The following is a 26,867-nucleotide window of genomic DNA, read 5'->3' as shown; positions in this document are numbered from 1 at the left end:
ACAATAACAATATAGATACTTTCTATTGCCTTTTTCTGAGTGTCAAGGGCTCTGTAGAACTCTTTTACATCAACTAGTTAATTCTCACATCTCCCTATAAATTAACATTATACACTTATTTTACAGATGAGGAAACAACAACTTATAGGAAATAAATACTTTTTCGATACAGACAGTTCCTAAATTTATATTCAAACTCAGATCTGCATAATGCTCAAGGTGTCATCCTTCAGCACAATACTTTACCACCTGGGGGATAAAAAGGTGTTTCTAATTCTGTTATGGTTTAGATATGAGTTGTCCCCAAAAGCTCATGTATGAGACAATGCAAGAAAGTTTAGAGGTGAAATGATTGGGTTTGAGATCCCTAACCTAATCAGCACATGAATCCCTTAATAGGGATTAACTGGGTGATAACTGTATGTAGGCAGTGTGTGGCTGGAGGAGGTGAGTTATTGGGGGTGTGCCTTTGGGGTATATATTTTGTTCAGTGTGTGGCTGGAGGAGGTGAGTCATTGGGGATGTGCCTTTAGGGTATATATTTTGTTCATAGCAGAGAGCTCTCTCTCTCTGCTCTGTTCCCAGCTGTTTTCCTCTGCCTTACATTTCCACCATGCGGTTCTGCCTCACCTCAGGCTCCTGAGGAATGGATCTGGCCATCTATGAACTGAGTTCTCTGAAACAGTGAAGTCCAATGTTTACAGTAGCAATTTTATATAGACAAGCTCAAGTCAGGATTAATGCAGAATTTACCTCTTTATTCCAGCAGGGCAAAAAGAAAAAAAAAAATGTGAGCCAAGTAACTTAAAGATCTGACTCTGAACATCTAAATCACAACTGAAAAAATGTTATCACCTGCTTACATGTTCTTAATTTTCATTCAAAAGTTGTGAAAAAACAACCCATCAATCAATTTATAATCTCTTAGAATTAAGATCCATGCAAAACAGAAACTTAATAGGTATTTTAAATGGAAACCTGGGGCTCTACTCTAAACCTAGGAAAATCCTCAAAACGCTTCCATAATTTCCCTAAAGAGAAACTCAGCTTCCACTAAATATGTTATACACCATTTCCACTATAAAATATCCTTTCTTTCATTGTAACTAATAGCGTAGACTGTCAGGCAGAGAAAGCTCTGTTTTCATCAAATGGTTTTCCATCATTACCTTTATTGTATTGGATAGTCTTAAATAATGCCCCCAAACCAATTTTCTGTGGTTCACACTATTGATAAAAATCCTGTTTTCATACTCCAGGCCTGCAATTAACGTGTCTTACCTTCCGCCATGGTCATATTAAACTGTATCTCGAAATCCACAATTGGCAGAATCTAAAAAAGTTTAGAAAACTCTTTTTAAGGATTGAGAGACATATTTAAATTTCATAAACATACAACTTCTGTAGCTTAAATAACACAACACAAAGATAAAATGAACATAGTCCTCTGCATGAAAAGTTTTCTCTAATGGGGGGACAAAGGAAGAGGAATAACAGAGGCAGCAAGACAAAAGTGTCAGCACAACACTAGTGATTGAAAATAATAACATAAAATCTGCTTTAGAATTATGGTCTCTTCCTCAACTGTCTTTCTTCAAACCTAAATCAAATCAAACAAAATGGACAACACAAAAGAAACTTCTCCTCCAACTGCCACCTTTATGAATGTTATCAATGTGGCTGATAATGACCATGTATTTTTACCTTCTTAAAACAATGACAAAGATAGTTGATTGACAGTAATTATTAAGGCAGTTACAGCTTCCATGAAGATAGGAGTAAAAGCGAAGCAGTATCATCTACCCATTTTGTACCCAAAATGTTACTTTCCCCCTACATTTGTAATAGGTTGGGCTGTTTTTAGAGAAGGAACATTGGAATGGGTTTACTTTGTGCTTAAAACATCATAGCAAGGACAACAGCCCAGATTCCAGGATTCAGGATGCTCAAGAGCTCCCCTAGAACTCTCCCTACTTGTCCTCAACTCATCACAGCACTATGGGATGGATAAAAACAGAGCTGAAAATGCAAATTAGGAGGAGGAAAATTAAATCATAAATGGGTCTTTATGTGTCCCTAGATTTAAAAATAAATGTTTACCTCTCACTCATAAGTTTAATTACATTGCTGACTATTTCTATAACACATGCTGTGCAGAGGGTGCCAGGAGCCCTTCCCTGGTGGGCTGGGCTTTTCAGCAATACCCACCGAGGAGTCACAGGAGCAGCCAAGGTTATCTCTGGGGGTTCTGGTGAAGGGACACTGTACCAGGGGGTGCACTTCTTTAGGATGCTTTGGAGTATAAACAGGATTCTTCAGAAGATGGTTAAGACTTCCATGAGTTCCATTATTAGGAGCTGGGGTCAAATTCAGTAAATCTGCAAGATGCCAAGAATGGCAAAGAATTACTTAGAAGTTTCAAAACCAAAGAGTGGACTTATACTATGATATATGTATGTTAGATATGTATAAATGAATCCTTTACTCTGTAACTAAAACTATAAAATTCTCTTGAGTTTTGAACTATTTATGACTAGTGCTATTTTTAATAGAAATACTGTTACCTATGCTCTATTTTGCTGTAAAATTCTCTGAATTTTAAGGTGTATAATAACTATAGTCATCCTCTGTTGAATGCATATTATATGCCAATAGCTTGCTAATATATTTTTCTACTTAATCTTCAAAATAAACAAATAAAATTACTATCCACATTTGGTAGATAAATAATCAAAGTGTTTTGCCCAAGTCCCAAAGGCTATTAATTTAGTAGATCAAGGATTCAAAACCCAGCTATTCCTGAGTCTAAGACTCATGATTTTAATAATAAAAATAGTGAACATGCATAAAGCACTTACTACATGCCAGGACCTGCCTTAAGTGTTTAGGATATATTATCTCATTAAATTTTACAGGCACCCAACTGAAAGAATTATCCTCAAGACAGTTTAAGGTTTTGTAAATGTAATAATATTTAACTTGAAATAATATTTAAAATCCAACATTCCATCATAAAAGCACTAATTCAGAAGCCACAGACTGAACGAAGGATATACTTAATGAATTGTTCTTTATGGCTACACCCTCCACATTGCCATCCACTCAACTATTACTGTTACCACAGGTTCCACCTGTCTTGCCCACTTTTCACTTCCCAACGCTCTCCTCCCTGGCTTCCACCACTACACTGACACAAAATCATGTATGTGAAACCCAGGACCTAGCAACATGCAACCCAAAGTGCAGCCTGGTGGGAAAAAAATAAGATAAGTAATAAGATGTATGCTCTGCACATTTGATCAGCATTTCTGGGTCAGGAAGAAGAAACAGAATGGATGTGTCTGCCTTGCCTCATCCTCTTCCCCTCACAGGGGCTCGCCATGTGACCTACTTTTGATAATACTCCAGCTCTGTTTCCAGAAGGAAAGAAGCTACCTATTCACACTTACCACACATTAAGTTATAGACTTCGATATTTTCAAAAGTGTCAACCTCAATGCCATGCTTGAATCCAGGTCCATAGCCAACAAAGAGTGCCTGGATTAGCCAGAAAAGTCAGCTTATCAGTACAGTTCAGTGATGTATGTGGTTGGTCAGAAATCCATATTATTCACATGGTACATGTATAAACTGGTCATGTTAAGACATGGGGAAAATACCATGCCCACTGGACTTGGTGGGATATAATACTTGTTGCACATATAATCTAAGAATACCAAGACTATTTCTCTTAGTTTTACCATAATCCTTGACTTGATAATCAACATAGAATGGATAATGAAATCTATTTTGCTGAATATTTCTATAACATATGTCAGGAGCACCTGGCACCCTATGACATTTATATCCTATGAAATAGGATATAAACTTCACCCTGTCTACCCCACACAGTGCTGCAGGCATTAAATTAGATAAATACAATAAGTGTATTTTGAAATATAGAAGTACTAGGTAAACATAAGATACTATCATCTTTCAGAACCTAAGTGTGATACTTTTTCATCTAGTAAATCACTGGCTTTCTTTTACTGTGGGGCAATATATTTCATGAAACACAAATACATGTGAAATAATTATTAGAAATTTAGGAGATATAAGTCATATGTCCATGAGACAAGAATATAAAATATTAACAAAATTTTTGAATATCTGAAGAAAAATAGCTCTATGAAAATGTTGCATTAATTCTCATTCAAGACATATAATCCCAGTGTGTTTTTAAGGTTCAAACTTTCTGTTGTCAGTTTTTCTTCAGATTGAATGTTATTTTTTAAGTATAAAAGATTTACTCACTTGCATATTTGAAAATACATTGTCAGAGCCATGAAATCCTTTTCCACAATATTTCCTTTCTGAGGGATTCCTAATTTTGACAGATATGAATTAATAGTGTAAAGCCTATTCATGGAACATAACTGAAAGTCATGACATTATTTTCATAAGAAAAAGAAATTATTTTGTTGAACTAACATAAAGTAAATAAAACCACTTGGCCTTGAAATGTTTGGTTATTCTCATTTATACTGTATTACTTAGAGTTGATTTGTCCATGAAATAGACAAAAAAAAAAAAAAAAAAAAGACAGGTGAACAGCCACTAACATCAAGACAGATGTGGTTTGAATCCTACTATGCCAGCTGTGTTGTGACTTCAGATAATTTAATTACCTTCTCTTGATTAAAATTTCTTATGTTAGGTCATTTGTAAAAATGCAGTGACATAAAGAAATGTTTAGAATACATCATTTAGAGACACTAAATATTAATCTTCCTATAAGGGTATGGATCATCCCCTCTTTCATATTCTTCTAAACACAGTTCTCTAGTAAGAGTAGAAATGGTGTCATTGGGTTGAGTGGATTCTGGTCCACCGCTTAAGTTTTTATTTGACAGGGGTATGTATCACAACTGGTTTCTTGCAATCATCAAAATTGTGAGTAAGTTTTGAGATATTAACAATATTAACCACCCAAATAATAAAGTGCTTATATCAACTTCTTGTTGGACTTTGAAGTATTGTCAGATATAACTGTAATCTGTAAAAGAGAGGTAAATATCAAGTGATAATGTGAATATAGATAATAATAATTATCAATATGGATGTGGGAGGCCTGAGCAAAAGTTCCTGTCCCCCGGGGATTTATGGCAATGTCTGGAGACATTTTTAGTTGTCAGAATTGGAGAAACGGTGCTACTTTCATCTGGCAGGTAGAAGTCAGGGATCCTGTCTAATATTCCACAATGCACAGGACAGCTCCCCACAATAAAACATTACCCAACTCAAAATGTTTATAGGCCAAGGTTGAGAAATCCTGAGTTAAAGAGAATCATATTGTATTCACATAGAAAGTGCCCAATGGTTACCTTGAATTACTAAGAGATCAGAACTTACAATGCAAGTTGCCACTGAGGATCCAAATAGAATGTCAAGGGTTCAATCCTGTCATTTTTGGCAAAGTGCAAACGCTTGGGTAAGAATTGTTTCAGGTAAGGTTTGAAGTGCTGGTTTGGTTCCCGGCACTAAATTTGCAAAAAGCAAAGGAAAATCTATTATTTCCATATTATCCAAAGTGCAAATTTCTATTGAAATTCCTTCCTAACTTCATGTGAATTTTTTTCCCACACATTTTACCCATCTGCCTAAAAAGTCACAGAAAGAAAAATAATATCTCTTACTATTTGTATAATTTACAGTGTGACTATTGTAAGCTAGTTAAAACTTTTATAGGTTATCATAATTATTAATGCATAAAAGCCTCAGGGCTCTTGGACTGTGTCACTAGATTATAGTGGAGTTACAACTGGTGAGCCTAATATCAAATATCTGATAAGTAATTGTAAGAATTTTCTTCAAGATATAAAATGGAGCAAGTGGAAAACGTAGCATAAATAAGTTAGCACCAGGACAAAAACTTATTTTAAAAAATAAACATTGAAAAAGAAGATGGGGACTGTGGGTATATCTCAGTGGAACAAGGCCCTGGGTTCAATCCTAGCACCACAGAAACAAACCTTACAACAATAACAAAAAAAAAAAAAAAAAAACCTAAAAAGAAATAATCCATAATGCTAACAGCTTTTATGCTGGTACAGCAATAGGTTTTGCTTTCTGTTTTTTTTTTCCCCTTCAATTATTTCTGGTACCTTCATAAAAAGTTTAAAATCCCAATAAACAATTTTTGAAAACTTTCAAACATAAGATTATTGAGACATATCCTTAAATATAAGCTTCTACATGCTGGCCCATATACCCCAAAATTCAAATCCCATAATCCCAATTACAAATACTGAAACTTTTCTCTAAATATACAGTACAAAAATTAACAATAACTATAAAATGGAATAATTGTACTCACAGAAAGATTTCTGGCAATGCCTTCATAATTAACTGAAAGGGAACAAACATAAGAATTAACAGTTGATGATATGCTACAATTACAAATAAAAAATAATACAAAAATGCAGAATGTCAGCTTCAAACCCTATATTTAAATACCAAAGCAGATTTCAAATGGTTTATTTAAGTCACAGTATAGTAGTCATTGAAAGGAATTTAAGACAGATCCTTAGATACTGCTCTATTATGGCACCCATGATATCATGTCATATTGCTAAGGCAAGTTATAGAACATCTATCCATCCATGTTGTTCATCTATATTCCAATCCATTCATCCTTTTATTTATTCATCAGCCTGTTCATCTACCTATTCATCTGAATATCTACCTATTTATTTACAACCAATGTAGATCTAGTATGATTTTACTGTGTAAAAATTAAAATATGTGTTTTATATACATATAGCAAATACTTAGGAAGACACATTCCAGACTTTACAGTAGTTGTCTCTAGAGATGGAAATTGAGTTGCTAACTAGGGGGATTTATGGTGTGAAACTGTTATTCTTTACTTTGTATTTTTCAATATTCAATGATAATTGTAGAATTTCCAAGTAAGAGGGGCATAGGAAAACTTAGAAGAGAGGGCAAGTTTTAAAAACAAATTTACACAATAAGCCCATTAGGTTTATTAGGTATATTTGGTGCTATACATCAATAACCATTTAGTTTCCTAAATATTCTTTCATTTCTTCTTTGCATGTAAAGTTTGAGAAAATTATTCAGAAAAAAATATACATTTTTGTATGTATAGAAATGAATTGATACATTGCTTTTGTTTTAATTTGGGAAATTTGGGGATCTACCTGAGATAAGGTATGGCTAAAGCTAATTCCCAAAACAATGTCTGGGGACTGCTGTTGCCTGTATGGTTTTTATAACAATCGTGCAGTTCTCCTTTAGTATCTGAGGGGATTTGTTTCAGGAGTTCCCCATGGCTACCTAAATCTTCAGTGAGATGCTTAAGTCTCTTTAGCAAAATGGAGTAATATTCGCACATAACCTACACACAACCCCTTACAGCTTTAAAATCATCTCTTGATTATTTATCATATCTAAAATAACTAAATGCTATCTAACTAGTAGTTGTACTATATTGTTTAGAAAATAATTTCAAAACAATCTATACATGCTCGGAAAAAAAACCACAATTTTTTTTCCAAATTTTTCAATCCATAGTTAGTCAAATCCACAGATATGGAATTCTCAGGTATGAAAAGCTGATTGTACTTTACTTTTCTAAATTAAAAAAAAATTAATTAAAACTTTTCATTGTGCACAAGAACCTGTGCTGTGTCACTGAGTTAATTTATCTGCATAATCATTTTCCTGTAGTGAAATCTATTTTTCCTCATTAATATTCAACAGTATCCACAGAATTCTATCTATTTATAGAGCCTAAACCTAACCTAATTCTAATAACTCTGAAAAGCTCATTTCTCTTCCCATTTCAAAGTTAATTAGATCAAAAGGATAAAATTCGCCATACATATCCAAAAGTTATCAAGGATGGTATTCAAGAGGCAAAAATAGTTACAAAATTGGCTTGATTTACAAAAGAATAAACAACTTAATTTCTTGGTATTTTGTATTTCACATGTGGTCAAGTGAGAATATGAAATTTCTTTTCCTTCCCTGTTTTAAAGACTCATTGCTTTTTGGAATGGTTTATGTAATTTCTAAGGACTGCAACCAACTGCTTATAGAATTAACCATCTCCCTCAGCATTCCTCCTCATAATAGCATATTATACCAAAATGATGTAAGTTATTTTAATGAAGTGTCATTAAGTACCTAAATTCTAACAAATGCAGTTGAATTTTTCCTTTAAACTTTTTTCTAATCACAATCTTGAGCCTAGTACAAGTAAAATACACACCACAATATGAAATGTATTAAGAAAATCAAATAATATGCTTAGCCTATGAATATTAAGTAGGTACACGTTGAACTTGTGTCCTCAAATCTAGTCTCATAAAATTTCTGTAAGTAGAAAAGACCTGTACTGCAAATTTAATTATTAAACTAACTGATTCCCTTCGGTTTACAGAAATAATGATTTAGAGTAATATATTCTTAACCATACTTACATGAATAGTATTTATCTGGGACATCAGAGGGTCTCAATCGAGCAGCAGGTCCATAAACAACTTTAATATTTTTAACATCCCCCAAATATTTATTCAGATATATATACTTCTTACAACTGCCTTGTTCCATGCCTAGGAGAAAGAAATCACCAAACATATTTTAACTTTAATAATGAATTTAATATAAAAGAAAACTTTCTTTTACTTCCAGAATTGAATTACATTTGAGTTTGACACTCCTATCAGTTCAACATCTGATAGACAAGAATACAGAAATTCAGCTAAATCCTCCAGTTCACTTTTTTCAAAATATTTTCCCTTTCCTTCACCAAACTAGTTTAATGTTTCTTCTTATCTCTTTATTTCCAAGTCATTACGTGAGTAAAAAACACTGACTTATCACAGTTTTAGACAGTTATTTGCCCAAAATCATCTAGTATTTTAATCTCACTGTGGGACTGAAGTTTCTTTAGCATGGAACTTCTTGGGACTATTTATAAATATAGCTGTCTACAATTATTTCTGAAGTAAACAACAAAAACAAAAAAGAGCACACTTTTTTTAAAAAAGAGGGAGAATTTTTTAATATTTATTTTTTAGTTTTCGGTGGACACAACATCTTTATTTTATTTTTATGTGGTGCTGAGGATCCAATTCAGCGCCCCATGCATGCCAGGCGAGCACGCTACTGCTTGAGTCACATCCCCAGCCCCAAGAATACACTTTTTCCTTTCTTGCATACTCACCATTTTCTTTTTTTGTAGTATTAGGGATTGAACCTAATGGCACTGAGCTTTATACCTCTACATATATATTTTTTTAATTTAAGACAAGATCCCCCAAAGTTGCCCAGGCTGGCCTGGAACTTATGATCATTCTGCCTCAACCTCCCCAGTAGCTGGGATTGTAAGCAAGAACCATTACAGGAGCCATTATACCATAAATTATTTAGTCCTAGAGCTATACACAAATATGTCAAAAACATTACATTATTATGAAATTATGTCATCAAAATATATACTGCCTCTAAAGTCAGATTTCATGCTAAAGAAAATTAAATATGTACATGATAATGTGTTCCAGTTGAATCTAAAATTGTAAAGTTAACAAAATTTAAAAAAAAAGTTTTTTCCAACTCTTCAAATAGCCTGGTGTAGGATTTTCCAAAATCAGAAGCCAAGTGTATTTTGGCTGATGGGAGCCTATAGGCTTTTAAATTTCTGTGAATTCTGTGTCTATCATTATTAGTGTAATCTTTTCTTAAAGACTTTCCATAAGAAAGTACATTTTGATCTATAACATTCATAGGAAATATGAAATAAAAGTTAATCAAATTCACTTTGATTTTTATACCATTTAACCTGAGGAGTAAATGATACAAATTCAGATTACCATGATCTGAAATAAGGATGAGGTTCAGGCATCTATGCAAATTCAGTCCTTTCAGACCATCCATCAGCATGCCAACCATGTTGTCGACTCTCTGCAAGGCTTTGATGACCTAAGGATGGGAAGCAAATCTCATATGAGCATTCCCTACTAATGATTATTTCTACAGAAATTTATCCCTATTAAAAAAAAAACACCAAGAAAAGAAAAAGAATAATGGGTGTAATTATGATACACTAGTTCATGTTAGACTAGCACAGGTCAAGATCAAAGAAATGGAGAACAGTAAATACCTGCTAATCGTTAACACTGGGAAGGTCCAAATTCTGCATTTGCTCAATTACAAGTTTGGGAATGACGTTAGCTGTTCTGATTAATTTTACCTCCTAGAGATTCAAGAGCTACTACTTAGAAGAGACCCAAGTGTCAAACTAATACTAGCTCAAATCTAGTGTTTGGCAAGAAACCACTGTATTCTTAATTACTACTTCATTTTTTTACAGTTTCTTCATGTACTTTCTGATCATTTAAATGGTTACTGTTTAAGTAAAAGATTTTCTAATTTTCAAAAGTGTTAAAATTATTCATGATATGCTTCTTATGCATTTAAATTTTTTAACTTGGAACTTACAAGTTAAAAAAGTTACTTATCTCCATACAAACTGCATACATATTACATATGAATATTTTAAGGATACAGAATGGCAAAGGTTCTCGGCATTTCACTTTCTGGCATTGTTCTTTTCCTCTCTCTTTGTAAAAGCATGTGAGGAAAGTTCTTGTAGAGTTTTGTAATATATCGAATCAGTTTAATCTTCATTTATAGTCAGTATATTTCACTTTAATATGAGACATGTTCTTCCAAGCCTTTCAAAGACATCCAGGGGCTAGCATTGTACTTCAGTGGGGTAAAGCTCTTGCCTATATTTTATATATATAAATAGAATGTATTTTCTTATGGAAAATCTATATATAGGCAAATATGTGTATTCCAAACAACATAAACTGGAATTTTTAAGTATTAAGATAAAGTAGATATTGAGATGCCAGTAATAAATAGAGTTTAACAGAATCAACAAATTAATAAATAAGATTTGAAGGGCAACAGGCTCAACCTTGAAGGAAGATACATCAGGAAAGCTTGTACTGTGCAAAATTATTAGTAATCAGAGCAGCACCAACTCTAAAACTTACCTAACTGGACAAACAATCACAAAACGAATCAAAGTATTTTATAGTCAAAGATCTAGACATGGGTCTTAAGTGCCAGTGGACCATAGTAAAGGAGTTAAAAAAAGCACACTGACCCCCTGGTTAGTTTTTCAAATTGTAGAAAGAGTTACAAGAACTATTTCCCTTAGGCCAAATATGACATGGCCACATAGATGGGCACTCATCTTCCTTACCCCACCTGTAGGAAAAAGCAATTCTGCTGAACTATAGAACAGACTCAAAGGAGGGCACAGTGGGATTATAAACTACAGTGGGGCTACCAGGATGGAATTTGATGGAACGAATACAAAGGATGGAAACAGACCTGCATGAGATCATCTTCCCCTCCATTTCATTCTCTTTTATATGACATGAAAAGCAATCTAAGCAGTAGTACCTACTCACTAAGAGGGGCAAATTTAGGACAAATGCAGGGTCAGTAAAACTAAGGGAAAGTAGTTTAGGCAGATGTTCTAGAGTCAAGTGAGAAAAGTGGACATTGTCTTTTCTTTCTTTCTTCCTCTACTGTTACAGAAGTAAGCATTGAGACCCAGTAGTGCCCTCAAAAACAGAATCATAATGAACATGTCAGGACAGGCTTTCATTGAGACCCTATCATGAAAGTCCTTAAGGTTTGCTAACTATCCAACCTGTGCGACCTGGGTAAAGGAACTGATATAAATTTGTTGGGGAAACCAAAGCTATTAAAGAAAAGTGTGTTTATAGTTTCTTATCCCATGGAATCACAGGAGGCAAAGGTAAGTAAACTGGGATTCTGAAATAAAGGATCCTGGCAATACCTCTTTTTCCTTTTTTTGTAACCAATAATTCCCCCAGATTCTTACTTTTCCTTTGTCTTTATAGCTTAGGTCACAGATAAATCATAACGAAAGTCGATTTAGAGATGCAAAGAAACTCAAATCATTTTTCTATGCTAACACTTTCTGTGCTCCAAGATATAAAAAATGGTGTGGCCACATGAACTCTGAAAGCAAGAAGTGTTTTAAAGCACTGTATAGATGACAAACATAGACAGGAGCTGGCTAAGTTCCTGAAAGGAGGTCAGGTCAAAGAGTCACACTACAAGCATTAGTCCATGCGCTGGTCTCTTTAGTTTCCTGGCAACCATTAAATAAAAGATGATTATGTGAATATCTCTATACATTTGATAAACCTTTTCCATCCTTCAGTATTCAAGCTCTGTTTTAAGCCTGATGGTCTCAGCAGCTAGGGACAGATCTCCTAAGAAGAAGAGTTCAGAGGAAGCTTCTCCTTTTTAACCTGTTGCCCTATATTTTCATGAAAATTTGGAATTTTGCCTGCTTATAAAATTCTTAAAAAGCACTTAGCTTTTAGGCCAAGAGAGAAGGATATGAAGTAAATAAAGGCTTTGGAATAAAAAATACAGAATTTAATTCATCAGTTCAATTTTGCACTGAAGAAAATACAAGCAGAACAATTTTCCCAACTCTTATTTTGTTGAAAGCGTACTCTTTGGTTTAGTAAAATTATGAATGATACTACTTACTTTTTCCAGAAATCATAGGGTCTTAGGGAATGATCTAGAATTCTGCTTCAAAAGTTTGGTTAAATGAGACTAGGTTTAATGGTGTAATCACTGATAAAAATGTACTTACTTCACTGCTGACTGGTCCATATGAATGACCTGAAGAATCTGGTTCTTCTAAATACAGAGTGTAAAAGTGTGGTCTAAATCAAACAATATCAAAATGTAATATTTTACGAACACATTGAAAAACAGAATGGAAAGAATATTTCAACAATTGATAGTGATTAAAAATTCTACAACACTGAGGTAATGTTTCTAAACTTACTAACAAACAAAATGTGACTATAATAGTTCATTAAAGAGTTAATTTGGATCTAAAACATTAAAGCCAATAGCCCGATTTTACTGTAGTCTATTTTTAATAAGTATGTAACTTCTATTATACAAAGGAGTATTTATTTATTTATTTAAGGTTCCAAGGGTTGAACTCAGGGATACTCAACCACTAAGCCACATCCTCAGCCCTATTTTATATTTATTTAGAGATAGGGTCTCAATGAGTTGCTTAGTGCCTTGCTTTTGCTAAGGCTGGTTTTGAACTCTCAAATCCTCTAAGCCTCCTGAGCAGCTGGGATTACAGATGTTGCCACCACAACTGGCCAAAGGAGTATTTATAATAGAAATTAACTTTCTACATACCTTTCATCTCTAGGAAGCTGTAGCCACTGAAGAACAGCTAAAATTCTTTCTTCAAATGGAATGGAACTAAAATTAAGGAAGAACACAACAAAACAAATCTGTGAGAAATGTGTGGATTTAAAATAAAATAGCATTAAGGAATACTAAAACAAGGCCAAGCATTTATTGTGTTTGAAGTTACAGAAAGCTTTTGATCGAAAACTTCAATTTTTTCCAATGAAGGACTAAAATTGAGCTTTTATATAAACAAAAGTGGTAATTTGGTTTAAAAATTTGCTTCTCCTCCTCTACGGGAGGGTATTATTCATGTATCTGGAAACAGGTATTGTTTACTGCACAGATATCAATGCATTAATACAGTCTACAAAGGACACCTCAGGCAGAGCTCAGCCATAGATGACACTTAGTACAATTTGGATTAAGGCATCTGATAAGCAAATAACAATTCTCCAGGCAACATCTCTTTAGCAGAGTTAATTATGCCTTCCTCTGGGTACAGGGCTTTGTTGACAGAGCTCCATCAGGGTGCTTGCCCAACCCCAAGAATAGAGCTTGAGAAGCCAGAGACCATGAATTTCCCCATGCTCGTACAGTACATGGCACATCCAATCTTACTCGCCATCTCCATTTCATTTATGGGATGGAAACATTGGCAAATAACAAGGTCAAGGAAAGACACTACACTGTGCCCAGGTGAGTCCTGAAGAATACATAGCAATATTACGAAAGAAACTGCTATGCCATTTTTGCTTGGGATTTATGATCTTTTCTGTTTGCCCTATCCTCCATCTCAGCTCCAAATATCCTGTATTGACTTTTCAATAAAAATCAGCCAAGAATCTTCCCTTATTTTTTTTTTTTTTGCCTTTTCTGAATATATTGTGGATTTTGGATATCATGAGGAAGTTATCCTAATCAGATTCTTACACTGGAAAGCATATTTATTGAAGTAATTTAGAAAGGGAAATTCAGAGATATCATGAATATTTTCTTTTAAATAATATTTTTGAACATCAGGGAGTCATTCCTACCAATGTATTCTTTAATGCATCTGCCTTTTCTATTTCCAAGTTCTTTTGCTTCCTAGAGTTAAAATGTTTAGTGTCTCCATTCTTCAGGTCTGCACACACCACTCAAATGCTAGGGCTTAGGATTCCATTAGAGAGAGGGAGAAGGGGGAGGAGGGGATGAGAGAAAAAATAAGATGTTCTGTCTTGCAAGGTCCTAGAAAAAGTTCGTTTACACATACCCATTATATACTTTGTAGATATCTGGGTAAATTCCTTTAATTGTCACATCTGATCCTGGCCAAAATAATGTGCCAGACTTGAGGCCTTGATACTTAGCTGTGATCCAAATCTGGGGAAGAAAATGAAGGAAAGTTAGGAAATCGTGTGAACATTCATCTTTCAGGAAGGAGAGTGTGTTCCTGCAACACTACGGTATCCTTCTCAAGAGCTATCTTGTTTTAAAGGTCAGTAAGCTCCAGCAATTAGATTACAGTAATCACATAATATGACTTTTAAACAGCAGCAAATGGAAATTTAAATAGAGATTTAAAAGATGGACATAAGGCAGCTGGCAATTCCTTTAACATTTAGAGCTCTATCCCTAATTAGTAGGTTTATCTGGAAAGAAGAAAAATTCATCAATATACCTGTCTTTAACTTGTTGACATTTTTCCTTATGTAACCAATATTTATTAAGTACTTATTACTGCCAATAATATACATGAATAGGATTCCTATAAGCCTCCTACATTATTAATTTGCATGATCTTCACAGTAACCTTGAGGTAGTTAATCCTGTTACCTACAGTATAGATAGAGAACATCAAGGCACAGGAAGAATGACTTACCCAAAGTCACATAGCTTTAAACATCAGAGCTAACATTTTAATTCATGACCTACAAAATTAAATACTGTGCTCTTTCTCCTTCTAAGAGGAACATCAAGATTATCCAGAGAGACCATTTTTCATTATTATGACAATTTTTTAAAAGTAAAAAGGAGAACATTTCTAAATTACAATCAGAAAGAACCTACTAAGTTATTTATACATGCAAATAAAGCCAGAGCTTGCGTGTCTCAAAAAAAAAAAAATAGCTTTGTACAGATCAAAAATATTACCCTGGGTTTTGGGGTTGTGGCTCAGTGGTAGAGCACTTGCCTAGCATGCATGAAGCACTGGGTTGGATCCCCTGCACCATATAATATATATATATATATATCTCCCTGTAATAATTGCATATGTTTATGAGGTATAGTGTAGTATTTCAATACATGTTTACAATATGTACTGATCAAGTCAGAGTAATTAATGTTTCCATATTTTAGTATTTCTGTGTGTTAATTAAAAACTGTTTTTTAAATGTTTAAAAGATGAAAATATTAACTACCCTGATTTGATCACTACATATTCTATACATGTATCAAATCAGCACATTGTGTGCCCCATATGAATGTACAACTAAAATAATAATTAATTTTAAAAAACATCACTGCTAGATGATACTACTATATGAAAGAAAAGAGAAAGGAAAAATGGCTCAGCACAATCCAAATCCATCTTTAAATAAAAGACTCTCAATTTGTACAATCATACAAGTTGCATTTAAGATTACCAGCATTCATCTCCATTTATGAAAAGATGACCACAGACACAGTAAATGAAATAGGGTATTAAAAACTTCAAGGAATGTGGTTGTTTTACTCTAATTGAAATAAACGAGAATAATAAACTATTTTAGCAACTAAAACAAAGAACTCACTGGCTCTCCTTTGTACCACTCAGGATTAAACTTCTCTTTACTTTTAAGTGAAAAGGAAGCATTCATTTTGGGATCATACATTTTATTGTCAATTACGCCATGGGATTCTGGATAAAGTCCCTACAAAAGATAAAACATGGATTCTGTCACGCATTGCAAAACAAGTTACTTTTTTATGCAAAATATAACTTATTCCCTTTAAATAAGGGAATGCAGAGTTGAAAAAAAGTTGAAATGTAAAGCTTACTGTGACAATGCTGTAGTGATTGGGAAAAGTTTTTGTTGGATACACTGGTCTCAAGTTTTTGGTATACGTTCCACAGTTTTCTAGGAGGGGAAAAAATAAACATCATTATTAAATACATCTGACAATCTACTTATCTCATTTAGCTTTGATACGACAGCAGTATCTTTAAATCAAGTAAAATAATTAGAATGGATTTATAACCAGATTAAAATTCAGGATGAATTATAAAGTAACACTTGGGATATAAATTCAATGTTAAAGATGTGTTTTTTCCTCTTAATCAGAAACATGGTAAACAAAATAATTAAGTCAATTAAGTAGTTATGCCATACTTAACAGTAACATAAAGTTCAAGACAGACAAGTTGGAATAACATGATGCTTGCAAGATATTTGCTCGGACTTAGTAGTCAAACACCTAAATTATAATAGGGAATGAACAAAAAAAGCTGCACTGGCAACAAAATCTACAAATTAGAATAAGGGTGAAATAGTAGTTGGGGTGTCAGGGTACTGTGCTACAGATTCAGAACCAACCACCCCTGGATGAACTGGACTGCTTAAAAACAAAAGGTGTCATTTGGCTTCAAGTCAGAGAAAGCAAGGAAGTCAGACTGCTCTGATGGATGGCCTACTCATTTTTCCCTGGTGTCCCACTCTTCTTCTGCTGCCTCTATTATTAAGGAAGGAACTTCTACCTAATGATTCCAGTGTTTCAATACTGCATTGCCTGATAATGTTCCTCAGATTGCCAGGTGTCTGCATCACTCACTGCCTTGCTAACATTTAGGAACTGCAGGCTGCATACTCCAATTGGCCAGTACTAGGGCTTGGGCTCATTGTGTATTGATTTCTTGAAAATTGCATATATGAGTACCTATAGCTCCTTAATTTTGAAATCAGGATGTCTTGCTGGTGTGATAGAGACAAAAAGCTTCAAAATCCATGGGCCTACTGGTAAGAACACAATCTTGTCCATATAAAGCTAAAAACTTTTTACACCAAATGTTTTTTACTCAAGATAAAAAAAAAAAAATTCTTTTCCTCCAGGTGGAAATTAAAAACTGAAATTCTAAAAATCTACAAAACTCATTTTGGCATGTAGTAAGACATAATTTGGCCTTTACTGAGAGTAACTGTAATGTTTAAAACAACCTTGTATACTCAATTATGGGAAAAAAACATATTAGAATGCCAGCAGAACATTAAAATTGCTGTATTTACATGACAGCTACATAATTACTGAGCACCAATAACCAGTAACTTCTACAGTTTTAATATTCATATGTGATTATCTTCCTTTTTCTATAATGCTAATACAACTGATTTTTGGTATCCATATTGCTGGTTACTAATGTGAGTTTAAAATTGGGGCATCAATATCAGGAAAAGACCATTCTACCATTTCATCAGTGACCTGCAGAATAATCATTCAACTAAGGGCTCAACTGAGATTTTTTTTAAAAATTGAAAGGATTCAATTCAAACGATAATACAGGATAAGTACTTCAAGTCTATATTAGTAGTATCATATCATTTTGTATAAATATGTCAAAATATACTCTACTGTCATGTATAACTACAAAGAACAAATAAAAAAGAAAGGAATGTTTTAGAGTCATAACAAAAATAATGATAATTATAATAAAAACTACTTCTACTGTTAAAAAAACTGTAGTTTTAAAATTCTATTTTTAAAATGGAATAGTCATAAAATAAGAAGGAATGTTTCCACAAAAAGAATGCAAAATTCTAAGAAAATGTAAATGTGACCAGGCATGGTGGTGCATGCTGGTAATCCCAGCAGCTGGGCAGACTGAGGCAGGAGGAAAAGCCAGCCTCAGCAACTTAGTGAGACCCTGTCTCAAAATAATAATAATAAAAAAAGAGTAAATGTGTATAAAAATGGGTTACAATCCTAACATAACTGAATCATTTTAGAAGTATTTAAAAGGTAGCTTTAGAGTGATCACACTATTAAAGGCTGGAGCCTTATCACCAGGTTCAGGCTCTCTGCAATGGAGAAGTCTGGTAGAATAGTTAGGTCTGCCAGTACTTTTCCAAAAAAGACTGCTTCTCTAGTTTATCTCACCAAAATTGTGACAACCCAGTCATCAAACCTGAAACTACTTACTTAGTTTGCTAATAACAGGAAGAAGTCCACCCCAAGTGTGTAAATATTCTGCCCTGAATCCATCCAAAGAAAATAAGAGGGTAGGAGGTGAATCAAACCTGGGTTTATGAGAAAGGAAAAACAGTGTTAAAAGAGCAGAAAAAAGACACATCCAATGAAGATTTTCCCCTTCCCAGCACAGGTCCAGTGAAGATTTTTCACTGCAGTTGGTATATAATCATAAATAAACTAACAAGTTAGCAAGCACACTCATAAAGGACATTTTCCATGTACTTATATTCACACTCATGCTTTACCATTGCCTCCTGTGTATCCGTCATCACATAGTACTTATTAAGCACTCATACTACTTAATCTACCATACAAGGAACACTATTCACGGTTCCTGCCATCCCCAAAGCTAGACCAAAGACTATTAAAATATAACAGCATTTCTATGATATTCAGGAGAATAAGTGTTAATAAACAACATTACCTAAATTATGTTTTTGTTTTCATTATTTTTTTCTGAATGACTACTTTCCAATGTTCTCTTGTTGAATCTAAAAGATTGTACCTCATACAGCATAAATGTATTTAGTTTTTAAACTTCATCTATTTAAAAATATAAATAGCTAATACAGAAGTTTGCGAGATCTTTATTACATTCAAATATTTAAGCAATAAAGAAATGATTCAAAGATTCAAAGCTAGGAATGATCAATGAAGTTACACACACACACACACACACACACACACACACACACACAAACATAGTCAATGTGCATGGTATAGAAATCCAAAGAAAGAGAAAAAAAAAACCCACACAAACATACATATGACAATGTACACAGCAAGAGAACAGCTGTGAATGATAGCTGCATGACTATCTGAAAATAGACATGGTTGAGAAACTTTGCTTCTTTGCTTCTAATGACTCTTGGTAAATGATAGGGGAGTTGTAGACCACTGGATAACTGTGAAAAGGTCTTCCACAGAAGGTTCACTCAGTAATTTAAAATTTGAGAGCAAATTTACTTTGTCTTACCTTTATCAACCCTAGCTCCTCCCCTCCTACTCTCACACCCAAATATAAAAGCAACACTGTAAAAAGGAGAACTTTCTCATATAATTTCTATTAACTCATATTTGTAATACTAAGCACCCTTGGGAGACTGCAGTTAGTTGCAGATATAGACAATGGTCCTTATTTGTACAAAACTATTTTTACTCAACAAACAGAAAACACAAAAGCAGCTTAGTGGTCCCAGGTAAATATACTGGTATAATAATTTCCAGAAGAATAAAATGTGCTCTAAATTATGATCATGTTAATAAAGAAAGGAAAAGTTATATTCTCCACTAAATGATTCAATAAAAATGATCAATGCTTAGAAGAGTCAAAACTTGCTAGTACACCCATTAAAAGACAGCTTAGGTACATGAGAAGTCCCCTTTAAAAAAAAGTTTCTCTTGATGAGATTGTTTAGTTTAGGTTTAGTCTTTTACCATTGTTACTATGGTTTTACACCAAAAAAGTTACTCTCCATTCAAAAGGGGGAAAAGGCACCTTACATAGTAAAAATTAATTATATACACGAACAAAATAAGCTAAATACAAGTCAAAAATTCTGAAAAGTATGGGAAAAATTATTTTAAACAGGTATTAAATAGTAGATCTCAAGAGGAAAAATATAAATATCTCTAATATCTTTACTTTTACTTTTTTTCCAAATTTTAAATCTTTAATAATTAATTTACTGACAGTTCTTCCTCAATACCTTTATAAAATGTCTACTCTTTATAATGCACACCAACATTTTGTAAGATACTGTGCAAAATATTTTAAAGCCCAAAGGAATAAATACAAATTTTTTAAAACTATGTAATTCCACTCACAGTCTTGTTATTTATCCCCCAAAATATAAGTGAACCAAAATACACACATACACAGTTAAAAAGCTACAATTTGTTACGAGTTCAGTTCTGAAAAATCCTTCCCTCCTAAGAAGGAAGACCCTAGTCCTTCCATTTGACAATCATGAGCAATAAATACTAACTACTCCTGGCCTCTCTTTTTCCACTAAATTCCAGAGTAGGGGTCAAACCATAATCATTTCTATACCACTAGTGCCAAACAAAAGCTCTTGTTAAAAATAATGTTAAAGGAGTCAATAATTGATTATTATTTTTTATCTTCTTAATATGAAAAGAGAAAAACATGGTCCTTCTAAGAAAGAAAGAAAAAAAAAAAAACATGTCTGAGAATTTAATCTTACCCTTCTGGACACTGTGGCTCATCGATACTCTCACATGTTTCTTCTACCCAACTTTTCTCACCTGAAATATTTTCAAGAAATAAAATGAGGTGAGCATACTTAATGATGACAATAACTGTGATGCTTATGAGACACAGTAAGATAGATTCCAAAAACAAAATATGTTAAAATATGACAACATGTGGCATGACACCAGAGAAATACAATGAATAAAGAGAGTTATTCTGTTTTCCAAATGAGTTAATGAGTTGCCAGGAAGAAAACAATGAATGTATAATTTCAAGTCAGCCATCTGTATCTATGTGTTATTCTGCATCCATGGATTCAACCAACTGCAGGTCAAAAATACTTAGAAATACATTTATATTGAACACATGCAGTGTTTTTCTTTTCATTATTCCCTGAACAATACAGTGTAACAACTATATGTATGGCATTCACATTGTATAGATGTTTTAAATAATATGGGATCATTAAAGTATTCTGGAGGATTTGCACAGGTTACATGCAAGTACTGTGCTCCATGCTATTTTACATGAGGAACTTGAACACCCTTGGATTCTGATACCTGCAGAGGTTCAGGAACAAATCTCACATGGACACAGAGGGATGATTAGACTATGTTTGTGAAAACTTGAGTAGTTTTCTCATTTTCAAAATTTAACATTTTCAACTATGATTTATAACCATTCTTCCATCTACTGTACAAACTCTTTGGTATTACAGTGTCTTCATTCTCTCTCACATAGAGTCAGGTTCTGTCAAGGAATTTCAAGGAACCCTGTAACTCCTGAATGAGGCATTATAATAACATCAGCTCACAAAATAACTAATAACTAATCTTTTAAGTTAAACCTTGACTTCATGTACTACAAGGGTACTTGGGGCATAAATATCATGCAGAACTGGAAAAGTGGCCTTTCCACAAATTCAGTGTTACATATGTCGCTATCATCAAAATAAAAGGGAAGGAAGGAGATGGGAGTGAGTGGCTATAGGTAAAACAAAACTGGCCATGTATAGGCAATAATGGCTATTAGGCTGGGCAATGGAAACAAAGTTCACTACATTATACATTTTCTCTACTTATATGTGTGTTTTAATAAAAAGTTTTTAAAGTACCTTTTCAGAAAATATGGGTAGCTAAAAATATTCTTGCTAATATAAAAGCTGGCATCTATGCAAAGCCCTGGAAGACCTAGAAGATGCCAGGCTGCTGGGGAATGGTGGGTACATGGCAGCCTGACCTTGACACACAGAGCCGTAGTTGATGCAGCAGTCACCCTGGGCCTTGCAGTCATCGGAACAGGAGCAGAGGTTTCTGGACAACCTTTTCTCCCCACACCTGAATTTGTTGCAAGTCCATATATGTCCTAGAAACAAATGTCAACAAAGTATGTGTTATGGTTCCAACACAAAGTCAACACGGAATCACTGTCTCCTAGAATAGGAGCCAAGAGAGAGACAACGAACTGTTTCATAACTCTCAGTGACTCACAGAATCTGCCCCCACTGTGGTCACTCTGCCCTAACAGATATAAAACATGTGTACCCCAATTGTTCATATTTCACTTAAAACTTAGAATTTCATCTTTTTAAAATGTGGATACATCATCATTATTATTATACAACTCATATGAGGACCCTGGCTTCTTCTAGCAACATTTTCAGGGTTCTCAAAATGTAATCTAAATCCAACGGTCTCTCTTTGTATCCCAAGGCATGTCCAAAGTACATAGAAAATTTTTCTGTTCCAAAGGTTTTATTTTTAAGTTTAAGTGAACATCTATAAATACAGCTTTAATAGACCCATCATTAAAAATACTTATGTATTTCAGGCATCTTTTTGAACTTAGTTTAAGTGCAAATTAAACTACAATGGCTTTCAGGACACTATAAACAGGCATTTTTGCTATCCATGAAATATTTAACAAAGGCAATGTATGGAAAAGTTTTTTCTCCAAGGATCTATTAAAACATAGAGGCTATTGTGAATGTTTATATGTGCTAAATTGAAAGGAAAAAAATTCAAATAAGGATAAATCATATAACTAAAGAATACAGAAACTGTTTTTCTTTCTTTTTTTTTTTTAATTAATCTTTTCCTAATGTCATGACTCTGTCTTTTCCCCTGCACTTTTTACCTGGTTCTATACATGTCTCCTGGTAATCTAGACAGCAGTTTCCAAGGTCAACGCAGGCAGCATCACACCGACAGTTCCCAAACGTTCTCTCAAAGCAGCGGCCTTTGCAACTTTTCACTGAAAACAGTCAGCACATTAGATGATTCCAATAATGGTTAAATTTCAAGGCAAGCATCAACTCATATACCTAGCTCAAGTATAGAATAAATCCAAAAGATGCTATAGAAAGCACAGGTGAGGTAAGAATCACCTGAGATTCTTTTCACAAATACACACAGGGACACAAACAAAAGGTAATTTATACATATAAATTTACCAGGCTTGGGGTATGGCTCAGTGGTAGAGCATCTGCCTGGGATGCTTGAGGCCCTGGGTTCAATCCTCGGCATCATGGGGAAAAAAATTAAGAATTTTATCTCTGTCATAAACAAAAGAAAAATTTTTAAAAATTCATTACAGACCTTGTTGGGTCTGAAAAAACTAAAATACTGATAGTCTGATAAAAATCAAAATAAGGAATGGTTCTGAAATGTTTATGCTATGAAAAGTTAGCTAATAAGCAGCTATGGGTACCCCTAAAATTTCAAACTGTGTAAAAAAAAAAATTAAGGTGACTATCTAGGAATATTTCAGAAAGGGAAATATCTGATTTACCTCACTGTGATCTTGGCATGAAGTAGCTGTACAGAACATGCTTTCCAGCACTGACCCTATCATGACCTGGGACACTCTTCATCTTCAGAAATCTGACTCTCTCCACAAGGTTTTCCCAATCTCCCCAACCCAGACCCATCTTCTCTTTTTAAGTTTTATAAAACCACATACTTCCCCTGGGATCATCAGATTTCTTGGTTAATGTCCCAGATTTGTACTAGACATCACACTTCCTAAGAACAAAGGCTATATCTGGATTTTCTTCAGTACACTGTATCCCTAACATGATGCAGGATGTCTGACGTGGAGTTGGCACTAACAAGTTTTTGCTAAACGGATAAATGGTGAATATGGAAGGAAAATATTTTTCATTAAAAACAATAATTTGGGCTGGGGATGTGGCTCAAGTGGTAGCGCACTCGCCTGGCATGCGTGAGGCCCAGGTTCGATCCTCAGCACCACATACAAACAAAGATGTTGTGTCCACCGAAAACTAAGAAATAAATATTAAAAAATTCTCTCTCTCTCTCTCTCTCTCTCTCTCTCTCTCTCTCTCTCTCTCTCTCTCTTTCTCTCTCTCTCTTAAAAAAAAAAAAACACAGTAATTTGACTATGTAACTTCTTACTAAATCCCTTGAATAATCTGGGGTTTTATTGTATTACCAGAAAATTAGGATAATGAATAAAAGGAAAAAAAAAAGGTAAAATCATGGTCATCCAACAACCACAAAAAAGGAATAATCTTACATCTTAACTTTAGTAATGGTCTCCTGATTCAACAAGATGACACTGCCTTGGAATTTAACTCTCATTTGGAACTGGGAAATCAGGCAATTTTAGGAAGAAGGAGTAACAACAATAATTTCTAGGATTAAGAATACTAACTTTCACATCCAGACAGTGGTGGTACATGCCTATAATCCCAGTAACTTGGGAGGCAGAGGCAGGAGGATCACAAGTTCAAAGCCAGCCTCAGCAAAGGAGAGGCACTAAGCAACTCAGTGAGACCCTGTCTCTAAATAAAATACAAAATAAGCCTGGAGATGTGGCTCAGTGGTTGAGTGCCCCTGAGTTCAATCCCTGGTATTCCCCACCAAAAAATTATGCTATGCCCATATATAAACATACCACAATGAACCTCCTATTATATATAATTATAATGCACTAATTAAAATATTAATAACAATAATAACAGAAGGGAGATCAGTAGAATAGAACAAACAGATGTGGGGGGAGATAAGGGAAAGGGAGGTACTGGGAAATGAGACTGATCAAATTACGTCATGTATGAATATAGCCTAATGAATTCTGCTATTATATATAATTATAATGCACCAATAAAAATAAAAACATAATGAAAAAGGTAAATACAATTACTATGTTCCACTCTTTTCAGCAGTATATGGCATCTTAACAATCACTAAAATGTTTTAAATAACTGTTAAAATTACAGAATAATTGAATAGGAGGGGGAAAAAATTGTTCAGTTTTCAAAGTTGAATTCCCAAGGAAAACCATCCAAGATTTTATAGGGGAAAAAAGAAACACCAAAGCCAAAAGAATGAAAACTATGATTTACTGTTTGATTATTTATAGTAATCTTATCAATGCTGGGTAGATTTCTGCATTTGTTAGTAAGAGAAACATAATCAGAAGCTTAATAATTTCATGATTACTTTGAAACCAACAACATCTTACAATTTTAAAAACCCTAAGATCGGATACTGATCAGTTTCTGGTTGCCTGGGATTCTACCTGGTCACCTAGCAACCTCTGAATCTGCTTCAGCAACTAAATCCTTGGGGGAGAAAGAATCTCAAGAGTCCCTAGAGGGTGGGGGCTGCTCTAGGGACACAGCGCAGAACCTGCTAGCCCTGTCTACATTCTTCATTGTTCTCAAGTGATTTTTTTTTAAATTGTTTTGAGAGGGTTTGGATGAGGCTGAACACAAGTACACACACACACACACACACACACACACACACACACACACACACAAGCAATACTAGTTACCTTCTTTGGCGCAACTTGGTTTCAACCCAAATATACAACCAAGGATTGTTGTTAATACACATACTGACAAAACCTGTAAGGGGAGAAGACGACAATTAGAGAGTGTCAAAATCCTTTTTGTCCAAATGCTGTCTTTCTCTAAATGTTTTTAAACTTGCTAGTGCTGTTTTGTTTGCTGATCTGGCTGCTGGCCACAGGGATGTCTTCACTATTTGAAAATTTCAAACTGTATTATATACTTGGATTCACCTATTGTCCTGAGTACGTTGACTTCAATAAAAAATTCACTTACATGTCAGCAAATATTTCTAGATCATCCAAAAGTTATATAATGAGAAACTCCTAAGATAGTATGATGAAGTAGTCATAAAAATTACAATACTTAAGGAAAGCAAAATGAAAATTTATCTAGAGACTCAATTTCCAGTTTATTAATGCATTAAAGGCAAATGGGAGCATTATATGCCTCACTTAACAGTGAACAACACAAACCTAAGCAGAACAACCTCCTATGTGCAGTGTGTGGGCCAAGCACTGAGGAGGCTTACTTGCTCTTTTTGGGCCCAAATATTGCCACACACGGGTGGTATGGTTTGGGGTAATCATTCGGCCCCTCTAAGCAACAGTTTATTCATCTATAAAATTAAGGGGTAGGACTTCGTGGATCTCTAAAATCTTTCCAGGGTTAACATTTGCCACATTTTCATTCTCAATTGTATATGTCTAATGACAAAAGGGAACTATCAGAGAAAGCTTGCACAAAGAAGTTCACAAGGATAAAAGGAGACAACAAGGTATCAGAAGGGGACACTCAAGGATTCTCCTAACATTCAATGGTAGTGTAAATGGGCACAATGATAATGGAAGGGTATTTGTCAAATACCTACTGAAACCACAAAACCCATTTTACTATCAGTTTTGAAAATATAGGGAAATGAAAAATAGTAAAACCAATATCTATTTAGTATAATTTAAAATAGTAGAATAATGGATCTTAATTTTTTGCTTCTTTTTAAAACTTAGCTAGAGTAGTTTGAACAATATTTATTTTCTTCTCACCCATCATGAGTGAGAACCTTTTGTATGCCCTGAGGAATTATCACATTCCTTTCTAAGCTTAGCTCTGTTTCCAGCATTTCAACCTTTGTACTTTCAATATCATGAACCATCTGCAGGGTTTCTTTCCTATGAAGTTCTGTCCTATGTCACTTTCTCTGAGATACCTTCTTCCTCTTTGTCATAACCACACTCCTCATATACATCCATAAATTTGCTTCCACTAAATTCCTCTGGCTTGTATCTAATGTACTAATCTGTGGCGGCAGCAGCTTCCCCATGGTTGGCTATTTTA

At 34.2% G+C, this 26,867-nt stretch overlaps 1 protein-coding gene across 2 annotated transcripts in view; it reads right to left on the bottom strand.

Annotated features, from left to right (window-relative positions):
* The window catches only part of ENPP1 (ectonucleotide pyrophosphatase/phosphodiesterase 1), a 66,965-nt gene that overhangs the window by 11,794 nt on the left and 28,304 nt on the right, over positions 1–26,867 (bottom strand). The window contains exons 2-19 of one of the 2 annotated variants that reach the window (XM_081296324.1): positions 25,517–25,589; positions 22,850–22,966; positions 21,953–22,078; positions 20,706–20,766; positions 18,448–18,545; positions 16,315–16,394; positions 16,068–16,187; positions 14,546–14,655; positions 13,297–13,362; positions 12,725–12,797; positions 9,879–9,987; positions 8,487–8,618; positions 6,356–6,387; positions 5,392–5,519; positions 4,294–4,363; positions 3,450–3,537; positions 2,209–2,378; positions 1,282–1,333 (exon numbers count right to left, since the gene is read on the bottom strand). In XM_081296324.1, the coding sequence (XP_081152450.1) occupies positions 1,282–1,333; positions 2,209–2,378; positions 3,450–3,537; positions 4,294–4,363; positions 5,392–5,519; positions 6,356–6,387; positions 8,487–8,618; positions 9,879–9,987; positions 12,725–12,797; positions 13,297–13,362; positions 14,546–14,655; positions 16,068–16,187; positions 16,315–16,394; positions 18,448–18,545; positions 20,706–20,766; positions 21,953–22,078; positions 22,850–22,966; positions 25,517–25,589 (1,705 nt within the window). Of the gene's footprint in view, positions 1–1,281; positions 1,334–2,208; positions 2,379–3,449; positions 3,538–4,293; positions 4,364–5,391; positions 5,520–6,355; positions 6,388–8,486; positions 8,619–9,878; positions 9,988–12,724; positions 12,798–13,296; positions 13,363–14,545; positions 14,656–16,067; positions 16,188–16,314; positions 16,395–18,447; positions 18,546–20,705; positions 20,767–21,952; positions 22,079–22,849; positions 22,967–25,516; positions 25,590–26,867 lie in introns of those variants that run through there. The other variant, XM_081296325.1, reaches the window with a different exon arrangement.

This window comes from Spermophilus citellus (genome assembly GCF_964194105.1).
Source record: "Spermophilus citellus genome assembly, chromosome: 5".
Classification (NCBI taxonomy): Eukaryota; Metazoa; Chordata; class Mammalia; order Rodentia; family Sciuridae; genus Spermophilus; species Spermophilus citellus.
This window is presented reverse-complemented; position numbering and strand designations above follow the sequence as displayed.